The sequence below is a fragment of the Bolinopsis microptera genome, chromosome 1, assembly GCF_026151205.1.
Source record: "Bolinopsis microptera isolate Bmic1 chromosome 1, MBARI_Bmic_1.0, whole genome shotgun sequence".
Taxonomy (NCBI): Eukaryota; Metazoa; Ctenophora; class Tentaculata; order Lobata; family Bolinopsidae; genus Bolinopsis; species Bolinopsis microptera.
Genome location: NC_087072.1, coordinates 25,886,726 through 25,910,421, shown reverse-complemented (window position 1 = coordinate 25,910,421; position 23,696 = coordinate 25,886,726). Strand labels below are relative to the sequence as shown.

Below are 23,696 nucleotides of genomic sequence, written 5' to 3'. Positions count from 1 at the left end.
AAGCAGGTATGTGCGCGATTGTTAATGGTTGGAAACTGCACGTGACCGGGCCCACGTGACTGCAAGCTCTTTAACCTGCGTTAAGAGAGATTGCAGTTTACCCCTTACACGTGATCAAACTGCACTTTATCAAATCCTTTTAATATTCAGCTCCATTCTGAATCCCGTCTACTTGCTCCACCAGTTACTAATGATTATTTTCGTTCAAAATCGGATCACCATTTAAAAAGTGTTGCAGTATTATTAGAATTATTAGAACTAGGTACTAGTATATTAGAAAGCAGTACTACAGTTGCTGCGTCTGAGAAATTGAAGCACCGTAAAACCTTGATTCTAATTGGGGTGTCTCGACTCTGAGATTCTGCTTTGCACTACAGTTGCGCGTTAAGTAGTTAAGCCTTTTAACCGTGGCAATAAAAAGAACGCTCGAGACCACAGAATCAATATTGCTTGCTCTACTCCTCATACTCGTACTACTTTTACTCTTACCGGCCGCGCCCATCTTCTCGTTCAAACAGATACCTTTTTATATTCCTCCCTATAACTGTGTCATTCCAACATTTCATTTAATCGGAGCTATGTCATTATAGAGCGCTTATATTATATTATAGCCTATATTTCATGTCGTCGTACCCCGTCAAATCTATGATGAGATTATTGCTATTATCAGATTTACTGAGTAATTATGTAATAGGATTGTAGGATGAGTAATAACTCGTTACCCGTTTCAGCTATAATGTCTTCATGCATCGAGAATAGTACCCCTCTAGTTAATCTCTCGCAAATATGTCAGACTGATATCTCGTTTGGTTCTGATTGCACTGCCAAATACCTGCCCCTTGAGAAGGTGTACTTTCACATATTGGTAAGTCACGTGACCCCCCTCACCATGTCTGTAGACACTAAACATTGCTATGTCTCATGGCTAGTTATAGTTATAGTTTAAATTAAGTTTATCAAATTTTATTTTAGACATGAATTTATTTATTCTACCTTTTTTTGCTATCATTTGCAGTATTATATTTTGTGCTTATGATAAACTGTAATTTAATCTACATGCGACAATGCATTTACTTCTGTCCACTCATTTCTTTCGATCACATGGAATAGAGCCAGGGTATAACTGTTACCTTATGTAGTACATAGTAATAGTTCATAGTATAACCCTATATTTTTAGGAGAAGATACACGAAGCATTCTTCGATTTAAGAAACTTGGTAAATACTATACTGCTTAACCATTTTTTAATATCAATTATTATTACTGTGCTACAAATTTGTATTGCAGTTGAAATTAATACTATTGAATTTTGTGGTTTGATCAGACGATTGGTAAATATCATTCCTTTAATGATTTATCAGTCGTCCCACCTTGATTTATCAGTCGTCACACCTTGATTTATCAGTCGTCACACCTTGATATATCAGTCGTCACACCTTGATTTATCAGTCGTCACACCTTGATTTATCAGTCGTCACACCTTGATTTATCAGTCGTCACACCTTGATATATCAGTCGTCACACCTTGATATATCAGTCGTCACACCTTGATTTATCAGTCGTCACACCTTGATTTATCAGTCGTCACACCTTGATTTATCAGTCGTCACACCTTGATTTATCAGTCGTCACACCTTGATATATCAGTCGTCACACCTTGATATATCAGTCGTCACACCTTGATTTATCAGTCGTCACACCTTGATATATCAGTCGTCACACCTTGATATATCAGTCGTCACACCTTGATTTATCAGTCGTCACACCTTGATTTATCAGTCGTCACACCTTGATTTATCAGTCGTCACACCTTGATTTATCAGTCGTCACACCTTGATTTATCAGTCGTCACACCTTGATTTATTACAAATCTCAGAGACTGTATATTTTTGTATTTTAAGTCAAAAACTAGTTTTAAATTATATTCTATTTCAGGATTGTTCGTTTGATAACGGCAAGTCTGGTAAGTGATATATTTATCTGATATCATTACATTCCTTACATTTCTAAATGAGGCTTTTTAATTGCTTCTAAAGGCCTCAACACAAAACATAAGTTTTTTAATAAATTAGCACTTTTACTTATAATTATTCTCAGAAGAAGTTACCCGGTACTATTTTATTTGTTCTCTGTGAACTGTTAGAGCTGTTAATAGTACAAGTACTTTCTCGTTATCATCTCACAATGATGTTACACATGTTACACATGTTACACATGTTACACCTGTTACTCATCTCACTCACTGTACAGGACTTTATTATTCAATTTAGTTTTTCGTATTTTTGGCTCAATCGAGCAGCTTTTAATTGAATTTCTGACGTTATTATCTTATTCTATTAAACTTCTAGCCCTGTTTTGAAGTTGGATTTTTTAAATCCAGACTAGGAGCTAGGCAAGACTCCAGATCTCTCAAAAGAATTGTACGGTGTCAGCTGTTAGGATACCAACTTTTAATACCACTTTATTAAGTAACTTGTATTCTTAAGACCATACTTGATTTAACAAATTTGAACGCAAATGCTTTATCTTGACACGTGACCCAGTAATAAAGGTTAACCAATCAGAAGGCTGAACAGGCGGGTCACGTGTCTAAACAAGCTATGTAACCTGGACTAGTGTCTTTGTTGAGAGCTTACCTCAACCTGTTCTCAATTAAACTCTCCTTGAGATCAAAGCCTCTGTTGAGTCTGTAGCTCTCTCTCTGTAGGCTCTACTACTACTAGTACTGCTCTCTCTCTGTAGCTCTCAGTATATACCCTACTGCTCTCTCTCTGTAACTGGGGAACATTCCGGACAAGGTGCGCTGAACATGTCTTGATTGCGTGCGGAGTGTCTTAATAATACTACACCTGGCTTTTAAACTTATCCTCGGATTGTATGACTGCTAACCTAACTTAAGTTTTTCGGATAAAAACATAAAATTTAACGTGTTTCAGCGAAATTGAAGGAGTTCTGCACTCAAAATTCATTGAAGAGTAACAACTTTAGATTGGCTCTATCAGTTCTTCAGAAAGACTAGATAGGCTCTATCAGTTCTTCAGAAAGACTAGATAGGCTCTATCAGTTCTTCAGAAAGACTAGATAGGCTCTATCAGTTCTTCAGAAAGACTAGATAGGCTCTATCAGTTCTTCAGAAAGACTAGATAGGCTCTATCAGTTCTTCAGAAAGACTAGATAGGCTCTATCAGTTCTTCAGAAAGACTAGATAGGCTCTATCAGTTCTTCAGAAAGACTAGATAGGCTCTATCAGTTCTTCAGAAAGACTAGATAGGCTCTATCAGTTCTTCAGAAAGACTAGATAGGCTCTATCAGTTCTTCAGAAAGACTAGATAGGCTCTATCAGTTCTTCAGAAAGACTAGAAAGGCTCTATCAGGTGTTCAGAAAGACTAGATAGGCTCTATCAGTTCTTCAGAAAGACTAGATAGGCTCTATCAGTTCTTCAAAACGTTTGACATGATCTTTAATTGATGAAATTTTATAAAAATTTCAGGAAATTTAAGTTTGGCCCATATCTATATTCTCTGAAATTTTTAGGCAATTCTGATACCAATTACGTGAGTTATTAAAGGGTTGCGTGTGGGTAGTTACTTTTGGGCCACCCTGTATTAAATATGCTGTGTTTTCTTTAGAAAAAAAGTTAATTTTATTGCAGTTTATGTTTAAATACTTGTATTTAAAGGTAACTAACCCATTTTGCGCATTTTCGACATTTTTCTATATAATGACGCAACGTTGCACAAATTCTGACAACTTAATTGCGATAATCATTTTGAAGATATACGATTTACGATCGTGTTCTTATTTGATCAAACAAATGGAAATGTACCAGGCGGTACTAGTAGTACTAGTAGTTCTAGTAACCAAGCGGTACTAGTAGTACTAGTAAACATACCTCCTTTTCAATAGATTGCTAGTTTTCAGTCCTCTAATTACATATTTAGTTACTAGTGGTACTAGTACACTAACTAATTACATATTAGCGGGGCAGATAATCATCGGGCTCTCTCAATTATAATTTCCCCTTGAAAATTATGAGCTGAGGCCATAGTCACTGCCTTCTAGTCACTGCCCTCTAGTCACTGCCCTCTAGTCACTACCTTCTAGTCACTGCCTTCTAGTCACTACCTTCTAGTCACTGCCTTCTAGTCACTGCCTTCTAGTCACTGCCTTCTATTCACTGCCTTCTAGTCACTACCTTCTAGTCACTGCCTTCGACTAGTCACTACCTTCTAGTCACTGCCCTCTAGTCACTGCCTTCTAGTCACTGCCTTCTAGTCACTGCCTTCTAGTCACTGCCCTCTAGTCACTACCCTCTAGTCACTACCTTCTAGTCACTGCCCTTTAGTCACTGCCCTCTAGTCACTGCCCTCTAGTCACTACCCTCTAGTCACTACCTTCTAGTCACTGCCCTCTAGTCACTGCCCTCTAGTCACTACCCTCTAGTCACTGCCCTCTAGTCACTACCCTCTAGTCACTGCCCTCTAGTCACTGCCTTCTAGTCACTGCCCTCTAGTCACTGCCCTCTAGTCACTGCCTTCTAGTCACTGCCTTCTAGTCACTGCCTTCTAGTCACTGCCTTCTAGTCACTGCCTTCTAGTCACTGCCTTCTAGTCACTACCTTCTAGTCACTGCCTTCTAGTCACTGCCTTCTAGTCACTGCCTTCTAGTCACTGCCCTCTAGTCACTGCCTTCTAGTCACTGCCTTCTAGTCACTACCCTCTAGTCACTGCCCTCTAGTCACTGCCTTCTAGTCACTGCCCTCTAGTCACTGCCTTCTAGTCACTGCCTTCTAGTCACTACCCTCTAGTCACTGCCTTCTAGTCACTACCTTCTAGTCACTGCCCTCTAGTCACTGCCCTCTAGTCACTGCCTTCTAGTCACTGCCTTCTAGTCACTACCTTCTAGTCACTGCCCTCTAGTCACTACCTTCTAGTCACTGCCTTCTAGTCACTGCCCTCTAGTCACTGCCCTCTAGTCACTGCCTTCTAGTCACTGCCTTCTAGTCACTGCCTTCTAGTCACTGCCTTCTAGTCACTACCCTCTAGTCACTACCCTCTAGTCACTGCCTTCTAGTCACTACCTTCTAGTCACTACCCTCTAGTCACTGCCTTCTAGTCACTGCCTTCTAGTCACTGCCCTCTAGTCACTGCCCTCTAGTCACTGCCTTCTAGTCACTGCCTTCTAATCACTACCTTCTAGTCACTGCCTTCTAGTCACTGCCCTCTAGTCACTGCCTTCTAGTCACTACCTTCTAGTCACTGCCTTCTAGTCACTGCCTTCTAGTCACTGCCTTCTAGTCACTGCCTTCTAGTCACTGCCTTCTAGTCACTGCCTTCTAGTCACTGCCCTCTAGTCACTGCCCTCTAGTCACTGCCCTCTAGTCACTACCTTCTAGTCACTGCCTTCTAGTCACTGCCCTCTAGTCACTACCTTCTAGTCACTGCCCTCTAGTCACTGCCCTCTAGTCACTGCCCTTCTAGTCACTGCCTTCTGTCACTGCCTCTAGTCACTGCCCTTCTAGTCTCTGCCCTCTCGTCACTCGCCCGTTAGTCACTGCCCTTAGTCCACCTGCCCTCTTGTCTCTGCCTTTAGTCACTTCCTTATATTCCAATAACCTCTAGTCACTGCCTTCTAGTCACTGCTTAGTAGTCATTTGCCCTTTGTCACGCCTTTATGGGCCAAACCTTTTGTCACTGCCCTTAGTCCAAACCTTTTTGAAATTCCCCCTTTTGTCACGCCTTCATTTAAATCCCCTCTAGTCAACCCCCTTTGGGCCCCCTGCCTTTTGTCACTTCCTTTAGTCCAAAAATTTTAGTCATCCCTTTTTTCCCCCCTCTAGCCCTGGCCCTTTGGGGCCTGCCCTTAGTCCTCCCTTCTAGTAAATCCTTTATTCATTTCCCTTAGTCACGGCCTTTTTAGTAACTGCCTTCAGTAACGCCCTTTTAGTCATGCCCCCTTGGAACTCCCTTTTAGTCCTCCCTTTTCTTAATCATTTCCCTTTGGTTCCCCCTTTGTCCTCCCCTAAAAGACATTGTTTCCCGGGGGGATTCCTTCAAGTAGGGGTTTCCCGGGGGCCCTTTTTGGCCTTTTAGTCACTCCCTTTTTAGTCACTCCCTTTAGTAAATCCCTTCTTTTGGGGTTTTTTTGAAAACCCCCGGTGGAGGGGGGCGGGGTGCCGAAATTTTTTTTAATAATGGAATTACACGATAAATTAAATTTATAAAAGGTACACAAAAAATTTAAAAAATTGTAAAATAGAATATTTTAAAAAATTGAAATATTTAAAAGTACATATAACTAACGGTCTGAAAAAACTGTAAACATGCAAATTTTCTATTCAATAATAATAGATAAAAAGTTTTTGCGGGGCCCAGGATGAAAATTTCCCGGCCTTTGGCTTCATGGCAGTGAAATTAAAAATGCTATTTTGGGCATCCCTTCTAGTCACTCCCCTCTAGTAAACTCCCTTTTCTAGTCACTGCCTTTTTTTCATCCCCCTCTGGGCACGCCCTTGGGTCACTGACTTAGCCCTTTTGCCCTCAAATTTCCACTCCCCTTCTAGTTACTCCCCTTCTAGTCCCCTTAACCTTTAGTCACTCCCCTTCTGTCACTGCCCTCAGTCCCCTCCCTTCTAGCCCATTTCCCTTTCTGGGCATTTGCCTTCTAGTAAATTGTTTCTGGGCCCAACTTCCCTTTGTCACTGCCTTTTAGGTAAACCTTCCCCCCTTTTTGGGTCACTGCCTTCTGTCATCCCCCTTTAGCACTCCCCCCTCTATTCACGGGCCCTCTAGTCATGCCCTTGTCACTGCCCTTTCTGGGTCACTCCCCCTTAGAAAATCCCTTCTACCCCCGGGCCTTTCCCTTGTCAGGCCCTTTAGTCACTGCCCTTAGTAAACTGCCCTCTGTCCCTCCCCTTTAGTCAAAATGGTAAGCCTTGTTGAGCAAGGGGGGTTCTCTGAAAATCTTTTTTTAAACCCCGGGGTTGTGAAAGGAGTTTCTTGTCAGGACAGGGGGTTTTAATGTTGCCATGGAAAACCCCCCCTTCCCCCTTCCATCTTCTCCCTCCCTCTCTCTCCTTCTCTCTAAAATCCCGGGGTCCCTCGGACAGCAGTTGGTACATGAAAAGCTTTTTTTTTAAAAGAAAACCCGGGACTCTTATACTCTTTTTTGGCGTAAAATTTCCCGGCACAAATTATCCGCCCAGCTCCTCCTTCTACCAATGAGATGCTAGAGAATTGTCACGTGATTTCCACTTGTAGGATCGTTACCAAGTGTTAAATAATAGCGCGGATAATTTTCTCTAGAACTGTGAAATTTATCATGAGCACTCTAGAGAGCTAAGTATTGTTAATGCGGCTCTCAAAAATTGGGCCACAAAATTAGGGGAACTTTCAGTGTGTTATTCAACCCAGGTTGGGGGACCAGTCCAACTTTTTAAACTTTTTTAAAAATTTTTCAAAATTTAACTTATTTCCTATTTAAAACTTTTTAAATTTTCTTACTCCCCCCAAAATTATTTCAACTTTCTTACCCTCCCAATATTTCAACTTCTTACTCCTCCAATTTTTCAACTATTTTAAACTCCCCCCCAATAATTTCAAATTTTTAACTCCCCCCCAATATTTCAATATTTCATTTACTTACTTCCTTCCCCAAATTTTTTCCCAACTATTTTTAAACCCTCCTCCCAATTTTTTAAAAACTATTTTATTTCCCCCAAAAATTTAAATTATCTTATCCCCCCAAATTTCAACCTACCCTTACTCCTCCCCAATTTTCAACTTTTTCCCCCTTTAATCAAACCCCCTCCCAAAAATTTAACAAACAAAACCCCCCAAAATTTTTCCCAAATTTTTATTCCCATTTTTTTCAAACTTTTTCAACTTTTTTAAACTCCCCCCTTTTTTTCCCAACTTTCAAACCCCTCCCAAATTTCAACAAAAAAACCCCCCCCCAAATTTTTAAAAAACCCCCCAATTTTTTAAACCCCTTTCCCAAACAACATTTTTCCCCCCAAAATTTTTCCCCTATCAAATTTCCCCCTCCCCTTTTAAACTTATTTTTTCCCTCCCAAATTTAAAACTATCTTACTCCCTCCCAATAATTTCCCCAACAAAAAAATTACTTTATCCCCCATTAAAACCCCAAAACAAAAACATCTTTTCCCCCACAGAAAATATTTTTACCCCCAATTTTTAATAATCACCTCCCCCTTTTAAATTTTTTTCCCCTCCTCCCCTTTTCAACTTTCCTACTCCCCCCCCTTTTTTTAAAACCCCTTTTTTAAAAAACCCACCATTTCCCCTCCACATTTCAAATTTCCTTCCCCTATTTTTTCCCAAACTATTTTTAAAATCCCCAAAAAACCTTTTAAATTTTCCCAAAAAAACCCCCAACATTTTAAAAAATTTTAAAAACCAAATTTCCCCACTAAACTCCTCCCCCTTTTTTTTTAAAAAAAATTTTCCCTCCCCCAATATTTAAACCCAACAACTCCCCCCCAAATTTCCCCCAAACCCCCCTCCCACTTTTTAAAAAACCACCCTCCCAATATTTCAAACTATCTTACTCCTCCCAATATTTCAACTATCTTACTCCTCCCACTATTTCAACTATCTTACTCCTCCCACTATTTCAACTATTTCAACTATCTTACTCCTCCCACTATTTCAACTATCTTACTATTTCAACTATTTCAACTATCTTACTCTTCCCACTATTTCAACTATCTTACTCCTCCCAATATTTTAAACTATCTTACTCATCCCACTATTTCAACTATTTCAACTATCTTACTCCTCCCACTATTTCAACTATTTCAAATATTTCAACTATTTCAACTATTTCAACTATTTCAACTATCTTACTTCTCCCAATATTTTAACTATCTTACTATTTCAACTATTTCAACTATCTTACTCCACCCACTATTTCAACTATCTTACTCCTACCACTATTTCAACTATCTTACTCCTACCACTATTTCAACTATCTTACTCCTCCCAATATTTCAACTATCTTACTCCTCCCAATATTTCAACTATCTTACTCCTCCCAATATTTCAACTATCTTACTCCTCCCAATATTTCAACTATTTCAATTATCTTACTCCTCCCAATATTTCAACTATTTCAACTATCTTACTCCACCCACTATTTCAACTATCTTACTCCTACCACTATTTCAACTATCTTACTCCTACCACTATTTCAACTATCTTACTCCTCCCAATATTTCAACTATCTTACTCCTCCCAATATTTCAACTATCTTACTCCTCCCACTATTTCAACTATCTTACTATTTCAACTATTTCAACTATCTTACTCTTCCCACTATTTCAACTATCTTACTCCTCCCAATATTTTAACTATCTTACTCATCCCACTATTTCAACTATTTCAACTATCTTACTCCTCCCACTATTTCAACTATTTCAAATATTTCAACTATTTCAACTATTTCAACTATCTTACTTCTCCCAATATTTTTAACTATCTTACTATTTCAACTATTTCAACTATCTTACTCACCCAACTATTTCAACTATCTTACTCCTACCACTATTTCAACTATCTTACTCCTACCACTATTTCAACTATCTTACTCCTCCCAATATTTCAACTATCTTAATATTTAATAGGATGTTACTCCTACCAGTGCCCTCATCTCCCCGGATAGAAGTATTGCCTCCCCAGTTGATATGAATGTAGGATGTTACTCCTACCAGTGCCCTCATCTCCCCGGGTAGAAGTATTGCCTCCCCAGTTGATATGAATGTAGGATGTTACTCCTACCAGTGCCCTCATCTCCCCGGGTAGAAGTATTGCCTCCCCAGTTGATATGAATGTAGGATGTTACTCCTACCAGTGCCCTCATCTCCCCGGTAGAGTATTGCCTCCCAGTTGATATGAATGTAGGATGTTACTCCTACCCATTGCCCTCTCATCTCCCCGGGTGAGCTGCTGTGATGGCTCCCGTCCAGTTGATATGAATGTAGGATGGGATGTTACTCCTACCCTCATCTCCCAGGTGAGCTGTGTGTTGGCTCCCCAGGTTGATATGAATGTAGATTGTTACTCCTACCCTCATCTCCCCGGGTGAGCTGTGTGTTGGCACCCCAGTTGATCTGAATGTAGGATGTTACTCCTACCCTCATCTCCCCGGGTGAGCTGTGTGTTGGCTCCCCAGTTGATATGAATGTAGGATGTTACTCCTACCCTCATCTCCCCGGGTGAGCTGTGTGTTGGCTCCCCAGTTGATATGAATGTAGGATGTTACTCCTACCCTCATCTCCCCGGGTGAGCTGTGTGTTGGCTCCCCAGTTGATATGAATGTAGGATGTTACTCCTACCCTCATCTCCCCGGGTGAGCTGTGTGTTGGCTCCCCAGTTGATATGAATGTAGGATGTTACTCCTACCCTCATCTCCCCGGGTGAGCCTGTGTGTTGGCTCCCCAGTTGATATGAATGTAGGATGTTACTCCTACCCTCATCTCCCCGGGTGAGCTGTGTGTTGGCTCCCCAGTTGATATGAATGTAGGATGTTACTCCTACCCTCATCTCCCCGGGTGAGCTGTGTGTTGGCTCCCCAGTTGATATGAATGTAGGATGTTACTCCTACCCTCATCTCCCCGGGTGAGCTGTGTGTTGGCTCCCCAGTTGATATGAATGTAGGATGTTACTCCTACCCTCATCTCCCCGGGTAGAAGTATTGCCTCCCCAGTTGATATGAATGTAGGATGTTACTCCTACCCTCATCTCCCCGGGTGAGCTGTGTGTTGGCTCCCCAGTTGATATGAATGTAGGATGTTACTCCTACCCTCATCTCCCCGGGTGAGCTGTGTGTTGGCTCCCCAGTTGATATGAATGTAGGATGTTACTCCTACCCTCATCTCCCCGGGTGAGCTGTGTGTTGGCTCCCCAGTTGATATGAATGTAGGATGTTACTCCTACCAGTGCCCTCATCTCCCCGGGTAGAAGTATTGCCTCCTCAGTTGATATGAATGTAGGATGTTACTCCTACCCTCATCTCCCCGGGTGAGCTGTGTGTTGGCTCCCCAGTTGATATGAATGTAGGATGTTACTCCTACCCTCATCTCCCCGGGTGAGCTGTGTGTTGGCTCCCCAGTTGATATGAATGTAGGATGTTACTCCTACCCTCATCTCCCCGGGTGAGCTGTGTGTTGGCTCCCCAGTTGATATGAATGTAGGATGTTACTCCTACCCTCATCTCCCCGGGTGAGCTGTGTGTTGGCTCCCCAGTTGATATGAATGTAGGATGTTACTCCTACCCTCATCTCCCGGGTGAGCTGTGTGTTGGCTCCCCAGTTGATATGAATGTAGGATGTTACTCCTACCCTCATCTCCCCGGGTGAGCTGTGTGTTGGCTCCCCAGTTGATATGAATGTAGGATGTTACTCCTACCCTCATCTCCCGGGTGAGCTGTGTGTTGGCTCCCCAGTTGATATGAATGTAGGATGTTACTCCTACCCTCATCTCCCCGGGTGAGCTGTGTGTTGGCTCCCCAGTTGATATGAATGTAGGATGTTACTCCTACCCTCATCTCCCCGGGTGAGCTGTGTGTTGCCTCCCCAGTTGATATGAATGTAGGATGTTACTCCTACCCTCATCTCCCCGGGTGAGCTGTGTGTTGGCTCCCCAGTTGATATGAATGTAGGATGTTACTCCTACCCTCATCTCCCCGGGTGAGCTGTGTGTTGGCTGTGTTACTTAGAGTTGCGTATGTTTGGTCTATCATTCTCCCTCACGTGTACCGGCCCATGAGTCCAGAGTGAGAGATACCGGGCTGTGTGATGTGGATTATTGTAATAGTAGTCACGTGACACTACACTTTACCGCTACATATCAACCCCCCACTTTCAGTAACACCTTATCATTTGAACAATACTGTTTAGATGGGAGCTGGGTCCTTCTCCTACTGATGATTTGTGCGGGTATAGTATCTGTGCGGGGTATCTGCTTTGCACGTGATCAACCCTAATTACACCTCTTCAACACGTGGGCCTCTCATTCGTCAGATACAGCCACGTGACTGCTTGCCACTCCTCTCATTGGTTCTCTCTTCCTCCGTGAGGTCCTGCACAAAGTCCAGTGCCCTGTGCTGATTAATCAAGATTTTTATTGAGGTCTAATTAAGCTCTTGTACTACAGCATGTCGCGCGCACGTGCGGGTCACATGACCTATCACCCATTGATTATCCTGTGTTTACGACAAATAAAGTTACCCCTTACATACCACTCATCATATCTCGGATACTGAGAATGAAAAAGTGTTCTTTAAAAGTAGTGGATAATACAATCAGATGATGGTATTGGTATTTTCAGTATGTTTGACAGAATAACGCACTTCATAATAACCTCTTCATCAGTCTATCACACAACCCTCTAATACCTACCCCTTCATTAATCAGTATAAACAATCAAATTTACTCCGGGTTGTAAACCTTAAAAATGATCGACCGTGGAGACGAGCCGTGAAATGTGATGAACATTGACAAAAGTAACTCCCTGCCGGCTCAGCAGTCGGTAAATCAACAATCTCATATATATATTTTACTACTACTACTACTACTACTACTACTACTACTACTACTACTACTACTACTACTACTACTACTACTACTACTACTACTACTACTACTACTACTACTACTACTACTACTACTACTACTACTACTACCACCACCACCACCACCACCACCACCACCACCACCACCACCACCACCACCACCACCACCACCACCACCACCACCACCACCACCACCACCACCACCACCACCACCACCACCACCACCACCACCACCACCACCACCACCACCACCACTACTACTGAACTGTGAACTGTGAACTGTGAACTGTGAACTGTGAACTGTGAACTGTGAACTGTGAACTGGAAACTGTGAACTGTAAACTGTAAACTGTGAAGGGTCGGTTTATTTTAGTGTTTATGTAATGTTAGTGTTTATCTAATGTTTATTTAATTAGTAATGTTAGTGTTTATCTAATGTTTATTTAATTAGTAATGTTAGTGTTTATCTAATGTTTATTTAATTAGTAATGTTAGTGTTTATCTAATGTTTATTTAATTAGTAGTGTTAGTGTTTATCTAATGTTGAAATGTTGAAATGTTGTCTAAATGACACAAGCCTTTAAGATAAGTCAAGATTTTTATCTTATTGTACTAATTTGTACTTATCTTATTAACCGGGATAAAAGCTATTGATAAGCGCAGTAAGATATTATGTTAAACTTGATTTACCGCACAACTGACCACCTCTCATACGTGCTCACGTACAATGAGAGGATATCACACTTCACCCCTTGTTTAGATCACGTGTAATTATTAGACACGTGATCTACAGTACAGTACTGTGGAGTGTCACGTGCTCTGTGTCACGTGCCCTCACCATCTTACTCACTCATTACACATGAGTCAGTAACAAATAACAAGTAACATATAACCCCTTATTTTAGCGACCTATTGTATTATGATATGACACGTAGTAAGTACCTATTGTATTATGATATGACACGTAGTAAGTACCTATTGTATTATGATATGACACGTAGTAACTACATTGTACAGCGACTAATTACCTTCTGTACCCTTGTGGACTACAACATCTTTACAACACGTTATTTCTCTTAATTAGATAGATATATAGACTATAATTAGATAGATAATATATAGACTATAGAAAGAGATGCTGTGAACAGTTACACGTGGCTTAGAATTAGATTACTCTTTTAAAGGAACAGTAGATTTTAATAAGGATTAGAGATACTTACCAACTAGATTACTCTTTTAAAGGAACAGTAGATTTAATAAGGATTAGAGATACTTACCAACTAGATTACTCTTTTAAAGGAACAGTAGATTTAATAAGGATTAGAGATACTTACCAACTAGATTACTCTTTTTAAGGAACAGTATATTTTAATAAGGGTTAGAGATACTTACCAACTAGATTACTCTTTTAAAGGAACAGTAGATTTTAATAAGGATTAGAGATACTTACCAACTAGATTACTCTTTTAAAGGAACAGTAGATTTTAATAAGGATTAGAGATACTTACCAACTAGATTACTCTTTTAAAGGAACAGTAGATTTTAATAAGGATTAGAGATACTTACCAACTAGATTACTCTTTTAAAGGAACAGTAGATTTAATAAGGATTAGAGATACTTACCAACTAGATTACTCTTTTAAAGGAACAGTAGATTTAATAAGGATTAGAGATACTTACCAACTAGATTACTCTTTTAAAGGAACAGTAGATATTAATAAGGATTAGAGATACTTACCAACTAGATTACTCTTTTAAAGGAACAGTAGATTTAATAAGGATTAGAGATACTTACCAACTAGATTACTCTTTTTAAGGAACAGTATATTTTAATAAGGATTAGAGATACTTACCAACTAGATTACTCTTTTAAAGGAACAGTAGATATTAATAAGGATTAGAGATACTTACCAACTAGATTACTCTTTTAAAGGAACAGTAGATTTTAATAAGGATTAGAGATACTTACCAACTAGATTACTCTTTTAAAGGAACAGTAGATTTAATAAGGATTAGAGATACTTACCAACTAGATTACTCTTTTTAAGGAACAGTATATTTTAATAAGGGTTAGAGATACTTACCAACTAGATTACTCTTTTAAAGGAACAGTATATTTTAATAAGGGTTAGAGATACTTACCAACTAGATTACTCTTTTAAAGGAACAGTAGATTTTAATAAGGATTAGAGATACTTACCAACTAGATTACTCTTTTAAAGGAACAGTAGATTTTAATAAGGATTAGAGATACTTACCAACTAGATTACTCTTTTAAAGGAACAGTAGATTTTAATAAGGATTAGAGATACTTACCAACTAGATTACTCTTTTTAAGGAACAGTATATTTTAATAAGGGTTAGAGATACTTACCAACTAGATTACTCTTTTAAAGGAACAGTATATTTTAATAAGGGTTAGAGATACTTACCAACTAGATTACTCTTTTAAAGGAACAGTAGATTTTAATAAGGATTAGAGATACTTACCAACTAGATTACTCTTTTAAAGGAACAGTAGATTTTAATAAGGATTAGAGATACTTACCAACTAGATTACTCTTTTAAAGGAACAGTAGATTTTAATAAGGATTAGAGATACTTACCAACTAGATTACTCTTTTAAAGGAACAGTAGATTTTAATAAGGATTAGAGATACTTACCAACTAGATTACTCTTTTAAAGGAACAGCAGATTTTAATAAGGATTAGAGATACTTACCAACTAGATTACTCTTTTAAAGGAACAGTAGATTTTAATAAGGATTAGAGATACTTACCAACTAGATTACTCTTTTAAAGGAACAGTAGATTTTAATAAGGATTAGAGATACTTACCAACTAGATTACTCTTTTAAAGGAACAGTAGATTTTAATAAGGATTAGAGATACTTACCAACTAGATTACTCTTTTAAAGGAACAGTAGATTTAATAAGGATTAGAGATACTTACCAACTAGATTACTCTTTTAAAGGAACAGTATATTTTAATAAGGGTTAGAGATACTTACCAACTAGATTACTCTTTTAAAGGAACAGTATATTTTAATAAGGGTTAGAGATACTTACCAACTAGATTACTCTTTTAAAGGAACAGTAGATTTTAATAAGGATTAGAGATACTTACCAACTAGATTACTCTTTTAAAGGAACAGTAGATTTTAATAAGGATTAGAGATACTTACCAACTAGATTACTCTTTTAAAGGAACAGTAGATTTTAATAAGGATTAGAGATACTTACCAACTAGATTACTCTTTTAAAGGAACAGTAGATTTTAATAAGGATTAGAGATACTTACCAACTAGATTACTCTTTTAAAGGAACAGCAGATTTTAATAAGGATTAGAGATACTTACCAACTAGATTACTCTTTTAAAGGAACAGTAGATTTTAATAAGGATTAGAGATACTTACCAACTAGATTACTCTTTTAAAGGAACAGTAGATTTTAATAAGGATTAGAGATACTTACCAACTAGATTACTCTTTTAAAGGAACAGTAGATTTTAATAAGGATTAGAGATACTTACCAACTAGATTACTCTTTTAAAGGAACAGTAGATTTAATAAGGATTAGAGATACTTACCAATTAGATTCCCTGATACACCACTGAACTCTTTCTATTTGGCAGTTTCCACGTTTGAGCAGGTGACCCTGGCTATCTGAATATCTGCTGTTTCTTCCTGGTCTGGTGTTCCCGGAAGTTAGCTTCCTGTCTTGTCATTACATAACCAGGTCGGGTGGGTGGCGCAGGAGTAGTGCAGGTATTGCTTGCGGAGTAGTGGAGGTATATTATTGCTTGCGGAGGTATATAGGACATGAGATCAGCTCTTTTTGTACGTGAACATTGTTTTACTTGTGAGCAATGAGCGTATTTACCGTATATTTTAACAACAACATAAATCAATTGCCACCCAATCTAAACTAGAGAGAACAGTGCGTTACTGTAGCATGTGTGTCACGTGGTCTAGTCACGTGACGGATACACGTGTACCGTTGTCATGGCAACTCATACCTGTATCACTGTGATACGCAAGTCTTGCAGCGATTGTTAGAGGGCATACTGCACGTGAGTTATGACCGATCTGCGAACTACTAATCGCATTAACCAACCCCTTCTCGTACTTTGTCCGTGTGCCACCTCCAACTTGTCCTTAGGTGTTATAACTACCTCCACAGTCAGCCCCGCCGCACTTTTAAACTGCAGTAGTAAAATAGCGCAGATTATATACACCACGAGGTCTTGTTAAATTTGCAGGCTACGACATGTGTTGACTGGATTAAGTTAGAGATTTCCTCCATTTGAAAGTAATATCTTGTAGGTAGGTAGGTATAATATCAAATGGTGGCCCAATGATAAGGTGCAATTTGCGGGCTCTATTTAACCGATTTGATCGCTATCCAATATTGACGGTGTTTTGGGGACCGCGTTGACAGTATTTAAGTATTTATGAGATAAAGTTGTCTATCTGTAATACAAAACAAGAGAAAGGTCAATGTGTTTATAGTTAAAGTGTTGTGGCACGTGCTGCGGAATAATAAGGGTCGCACTGTACACGTGTTTGGCAGATCAATGAGATGGCGGGTGCATGTGATGATGTAGGAATTCAGGCACTCTACAGTGTGTAGTGTACACTTATTTACCATTACATTGCCATGACATTAGTCCTCTTTTTAGTGCTCATGCCGTACTTTAATATAGTTAGGGTGTCATACTGCCGCTATATCGGTAATACTATTCTTGTCTCCGCCAATGCCCTGGTTGCTCTTCCAGCTCTGTTCCAGACTTGTGGCTCATGTGTAAATTCCACGTAGACCGATGAGCTCTGCCGCGTGACTCAGATGCGAGCAAATTGTTTGGAATGCGCGAAATAAATTTAGATGATATAAGTTTGTGAAATATCATTTAGTGCAACATAAATACGCCGCGCATTCCACATGTACATTGTACCTGATCATAAGCAAATCGGTTTCTCCGAATTTCACCCTTAAAACAAAACACCCCACTTAACAGAGCCATTTGCAGGTGATATACAGAGGGACAGTATCATAAGACGAGCATGTAAACGTCCCTGGAGCTCGGACCACGCGCACGTGCCTCTAGATGACAATCACGTGGACCTGCCAGCCAAAGTTGCAAAAGAGGAAGCGGGCTTACAGAAGCCCGTGAACACCACAACCGGCCACGTTTCCCTAGCATCAGTGTCTATCAATACTCCCCCAAATATAGATCCTAGACCCACCTGCAGTGTTTCAACGTCACCCTCTATAACTCTAACTCTGCCTCCAACAGAGAACAATGTCTCGCCAAGGAAACCCTCCCCTCCCCTCATTTATACTGAGTCAAGTCCCTTCACCTCGCCCAGTACCTCGGACCAGGGAGGCAGAGCCATGACGTCACCTTTAGTGGACAACAGAGCTGCCCCCCTAGTAGACGGTATTATAGGTGTATTGTGCCCCACATCCAACAACAGTAACCTCTCTAAACCAGACAATCCTACTCCTTTTGATCTCTCTCCTTTCAGCCCTTTTCTTGCATCTTCTTTAAGGTTTGTTATTATACTCAGTGAGAACGATCACAGTGTACCTACTCACTAAGTCTATAACTCGTAATATTGTTTACACGTGCTGCACAGACAAAGCAAATACTTTTGTTCATAAACTAAACAATATTTAAAACTTCACAATGTTTATTCAAGCAACTGCTTTGAAGTTTGATTGATTTTATCAGCGCTTGACAAGTGAACAAAAATACATTAAAGTGGTTGTTTGTGAAATTGAATACGAAACTCTATCATTTGATATCCTGGTACAACTTCAGAGCAATTGCCACGTAGCTAATAAATAATGGACAGATATTCTATATACATGATATTGATACATTTACACTTCAGCGACTAACAAATTGGAGAACGTACAACTAGACGAGTTAAGAACGTTAAGATTAGCGCTCTCCAATGCTTTGCAACAGAGTTCTGAGAAGACAGACATATCTAACCTAACTAAGTCTATCCTAGCAAACCCGGCCACTTCCACTGCCAGACTTCAACCCTCACTATTTCAGCCGGTAAATCCTGATTAACATAATGTTTCAGGACCCGATTAAATCGAGATTTAAAATATGATTTTACACGATGAAAACTATTATTGCCTACGTAACCATGGTAACACTCTTTCTCTTCTCAGGATCTGAATTTAGCAGACTTTATGCTGCAGAACAATTTGTTTAAGTTGCCCCAAATCGCGACACCCAAGAAGTCCACCCTCCCCTCAGGCTACCAACTTCTAGATGATGCCGTGACCACAGCCCCAAAAAACGAGGTGCTGAGCCCTGACACAAAACAGAAACTTCACCAATGTCCTTACTGTGAAGCAAGATTCAACCAGAAAAGCAACCTTAAAACCCACGTCTTCGGAGTGCATCAGTTCAAACTGAGCACGTGCAGAACTTGCAAGATAATCACCAGCAAGGAAAAATTAAAAGAACACATGAAGACTCATCCTAATCGTGGCTACAGGTGTCATCAGTGTGACACTTCATTTGATACTCACATCAGGTAAACATCAGTGTGACACTTCATTTGTTACTCACATCAGGTACACATCAGTGTGACACTTCATTTGTTACTCACATCAGGTACACATCAGTGTGACACTTCATTTGTTACCCACATCAGGTAAACATCAGTGTGACACTTCATTTGATACCCACATCAGGTAAACATCAGTGTGACACTTCATTTGTTACTCACATCAGGTACACATCAGTGTGACACTTCATTTGATACCCACATCAGGTAAACATCAGTGTGACACTTCATTTGTTACTCACATCAGGTAAACATCAGTGTGACACTTCATTTGTTACTCACATCAGGTAAACATCAGTGTGACACTTCATTTGTTACTCACATCAGGTAAACATCAGTGTGACACTTCATTTGTTACTCACATCAGGTAAACATCAGTGTGACAATTCATTTGTTACTTACATCAGGTACACATCAGTGTGACACTTCATTTGTTACTTACATCAGGTACACATCAGTGTGACACTTCATTTGTTACTCACATCAGGTAAACATCAGTGTGACACTTCATTTGTTACCCACATCAGGTTAACATCAGTGTGACACTTCATTTGTTACCCACATCAGGTTAACATCAGTGTGACACTTCATTTGTTACTCACATCAGGTACACATCAGTGTGACACTTCATTTGTTACCCACATCAGGTACACATCAGTGTGACACTTCATTTGTTACTCACATCAGTTACACATCAGTGTGACACTTCATTTGATACTCACATCAGGTAAACATCAGTGTGACACTTCATTTGATACTCACATCAGGTACACATCAGTGTGACACTTCATTTGATACCCACATCAGGTAAACATCAGTGTGACACTTCATTTGTTACTCACATCAGGTTAACATCAGTGTGACACTTCATTTGTTACTTACATCAGGTACACATCAGTGTGACACTTCATTTGTTTCTCACATCAGGTAAACATCAGTGTGACACTTCATTTGATACTTACATCAGGTACACATCAGTGTGACACTTCATTTGATACCCACATCAGGTTAACATCAGTGTGACACTTCATTTGTTACTCACATCAGGTACACATCAGTGTGACACTTCATTTGTTACTCACATCAGGTACACATCAGTGTGACACTTCATTTGATACCCACATCAGGTAAACATCAGTGTGACACTTCATTTGTTACTCACATCAGGTAAACATCAGTGTGACACTTCATTTGATACCCACATCAGGTAAACATCAGTGTGACACTTCATTTGATACCCACATCAGGTACACATCAGTGTGACACTTCATTTGTTACTCACATCAGGTAAACATCAGTGTGACACTTCATTTGTTACTCACATCAGGTAAACATCAGTGTGACACTTCATTTGTTACTCACATCAGGTAAACATCAGTGTGACACTTCATTTGTTACTCACATCAGGTAAACATCAGTGTGACACTTCATTTGATACCCACATCAGGTACACATCAGTGTGACACTTCATTTGTTACTCACATCAGGTACACATCAGTGTGACACTTCATTTGATACTCACATCAGGTTAACATCAGTGTGACACTTCATTTGTTACTCACATCAGGTACACATCAGTGTGACACTTCATTTGTTACCCACATCAGGTTAACATCAGTGTGACACTTCATTTGTTACCCACATCAGGTAAACATCAGTGTGACACTTCATTTGTTACCCACATCAGGTACACATCAGTGTGACACTTCATTTGATACTCACATCAGGTAAACATCAGTGTGACACTTCATTTGTTACTTACATCAGGTAAACATCAGTGTGACACTTCATTTGTTACCCACATCAGGTAAACATCAGTGTGACACTTCATTTGTTACCCACATCAGGTACACATCAGTGTGACACTTCATTTGATACTCACATCAGGTAAACATCAGTGTGACACTTCATTTGTTACTTACATCAGGTAAACATCAGTGTGACACTTCATTTGATACCCACATCAGGTAAACATCAGTGTGACACTTCATTTGATACTCACATCAGTTACACATCAGTGTGACACTTCATTTGATACCCACATCAGGTAAACATCAGTGTGACACTTCATTTGTTACTCACATCAGGTAAACATCAGTGTGACACTTCATTTGTTACTCACATCAGGTAAACATCAGTGTGACACTTCATTTGATACCCACATCAGGTAAACATCAGTGTGACACTTCATTTGATACCCACATCAGGTACACATCAGTGTGACACTTCATTTGATACTCACATCAGGTAAACATCAGTGTGACACTTCATTTGATACCCACATCAGGTACACATCAGTGTGACACTTCATTTGATACCCACATCAGGTAAACATCAGTGTGACACTTCATTTGATACCCACATCAGGTACACATCAGTGTGACACTTCATTTGTTACTTACATCAGGTACACATCAGTGTGACACTTCATTTGATACCCACATCAGGTTAACATCAGTGTGACACTTCATTTGTTACTTACATCAGGTAAACATCAGTGTGACACTTCATTTGTTACCCACATCAGGTAAACATCAGTGTGACACTTCATTTGATACTCACATCAGGTTAACATCAGTGTGACACTTCATTTGATACCCACATCAGGTTAACATCAGTGTGACACTTCATTTGTTACTCACATCAGGTACACATCAGTGTGACACTTCATTTGTTACTCACATCAGGTACACATCAGTGTGACACTTCATTTGTTACTCACATCAGGTTAACATCAGTGTGACACTTCATTTGATACTCACATCAGGTAAACATCAGTGTGACACTTCATTTGATACCCACATCAGGTTAACATCAGTGTGACACTTCATTTGTTACTCACATCAGGTAAACATCAGTGTGACACTTCATTTGATACTCACATCAGGTTAACATCAGTGTGACACTTCATTTGTTACTTACATCAGGTAAACATCAGTGTGCACTTCATTTGATACCCACATCAGGTAAACATCAGTGTGACACTTCATTTGTTACTTACATCAGGTTAACATCAGTGTGACACTTCATTTGTTACTCACATCAGGTAAACATCAGTGTGCACTTCATTTGATACCCACATCAGGTAAACATCAGTGTGACACTTCATTTGTTACTTACATCAGGTTAACATCAGTGTGACACTTCATTTGTTACTCACATCAGGTAAACATCAGTGTGACACTTCATTTGATACTCACATCAGGTAAACATCAGTGTGACACTTCATTTGATACTTACATCAGGTAAACATCAGTGTGACACTTCATTTGATACTTACATCAGGTTAACATCAGTGTGACACTTCATTTGATACCCACATCAGGTACACATCAGTGTGACACTTCATTTGTTACTTACATCAGGTTAACATCAGTGTGACACTTCATTTGTTACTCACATCAGGTAAACATCAGTGTGACACTTCATTTGTTACTCACATCAGGTAAACATCAGTGTGACACTTCATTTGTTACCCACATCAGGTAAACATCAGTGTGACACTTCATTTGTTACTTACATCAGGTTAACATCAGTGTGACACTTCATTTGTTACTACATCAGGTAAACATCAGTGTGACACTTCATTTGATACTACATCAGGTAAACATCAGTGTGACACTTCATTTGATACTTACATCAGGTTAACATCAGTGTGACACTTCATTTGATACCCACATCAGGTACACATCAGTGTGACACTTCATTTGTTACTTACATCAGGTTAACATCAGTGTGACACTTCATTTGTTACTCACATCAGGTAAACATCAGTGTGACACTTCATTTGATACTCACATCAGGTAAACATCAGTGTGACACTTCATTTGATACTCACATCAGGTAAACATCAGTGTGACACTTCATTTGATACTCACATCAGGTAAACATCAGTGTGACACTTAATTTGTTACTCACATCAGGTACACATCAGTGTGACACTTCATTTGTTACTCACATCAGGTACACATCAGTGTGACACTTCATTTGTTACTCACATCAGGTAAACATCAGTGTGACACTTCATTTGTTACTTACATCAGGTACACATCAGTGTGACACTTCATTTGTTACTCACATCAGGTAAACATCAGTGTGACACTTCATTTGTTACTTACATCAGGTAAACATCAGTGTGACACTTCATTTGTTACTTACATCAGGTAAACATCAGTGTGACACTTCATTTGATACTCACATCAGGTAAACATCAGTGTGACACTTCATTTGATACTCACATCAGGTTAACATCAGTGTGACACTTCATTTGTTACTTACATCAGGTTAACATCAGTGTGACACTTCATTTGTTACTCACATCAGGTAAACATCAGTGTGACACTTCATTTGATACTCACATCAGGTTAACATCAGTGTGACACTTCATTTGTTACTCACATCAGGTAAACATCAGTGTGACACTTCATTTGTTACCCACATCAGGTAAACATCAGTGTGACACTTAATTTGTTACTCACATCAGGTAAACATCAGTGTGACACTTCATTTG

General features: G+C 39.5%; 1 protein-coding gene and 1 pseudogene across 1 annotated transcript in view; both read left to right on the top strand.

The window, feature by feature from the left end:
- The first annotated feature begins 731 nt into the window (after positions 1-731).
- LOC134819242 (uncharacterized) overlaps positions 732-23,696 on the top strand; it is a 29,924-nt gene continuing 6,959 nt past the window's right edge. The window contains exons 1-6 of the mRNA XM_063829065.1: positions 732-865; positions 1,179-1,217; positions 1,936-1,963; positions 17,623-18,145; positions 18,491-18,663; positions 18,783-19,153. Coding sequence (XP_063685135.1) covers positions 737-865; positions 1,179-1,217; positions 1,936-1,963; positions 17,623-18,145; positions 18,491-18,497 — 726 coding nt within the window. The 5' untranslated portion in view covers positions 732-736 and the 3' untranslated portion in view covers positions 18,498-18,663; positions 18,783-19,153. The remainder of the gene's footprint in view (positions 866-1,178; positions 1,218-1,935; positions 1,964-17,622; positions 18,146-18,490; positions 18,664-18,782; positions 19,154-23,696) is intronic.
- Positions 3,816-5,158, top strand: LOC134823634 (uncharacterized; annotated as a pseudogene).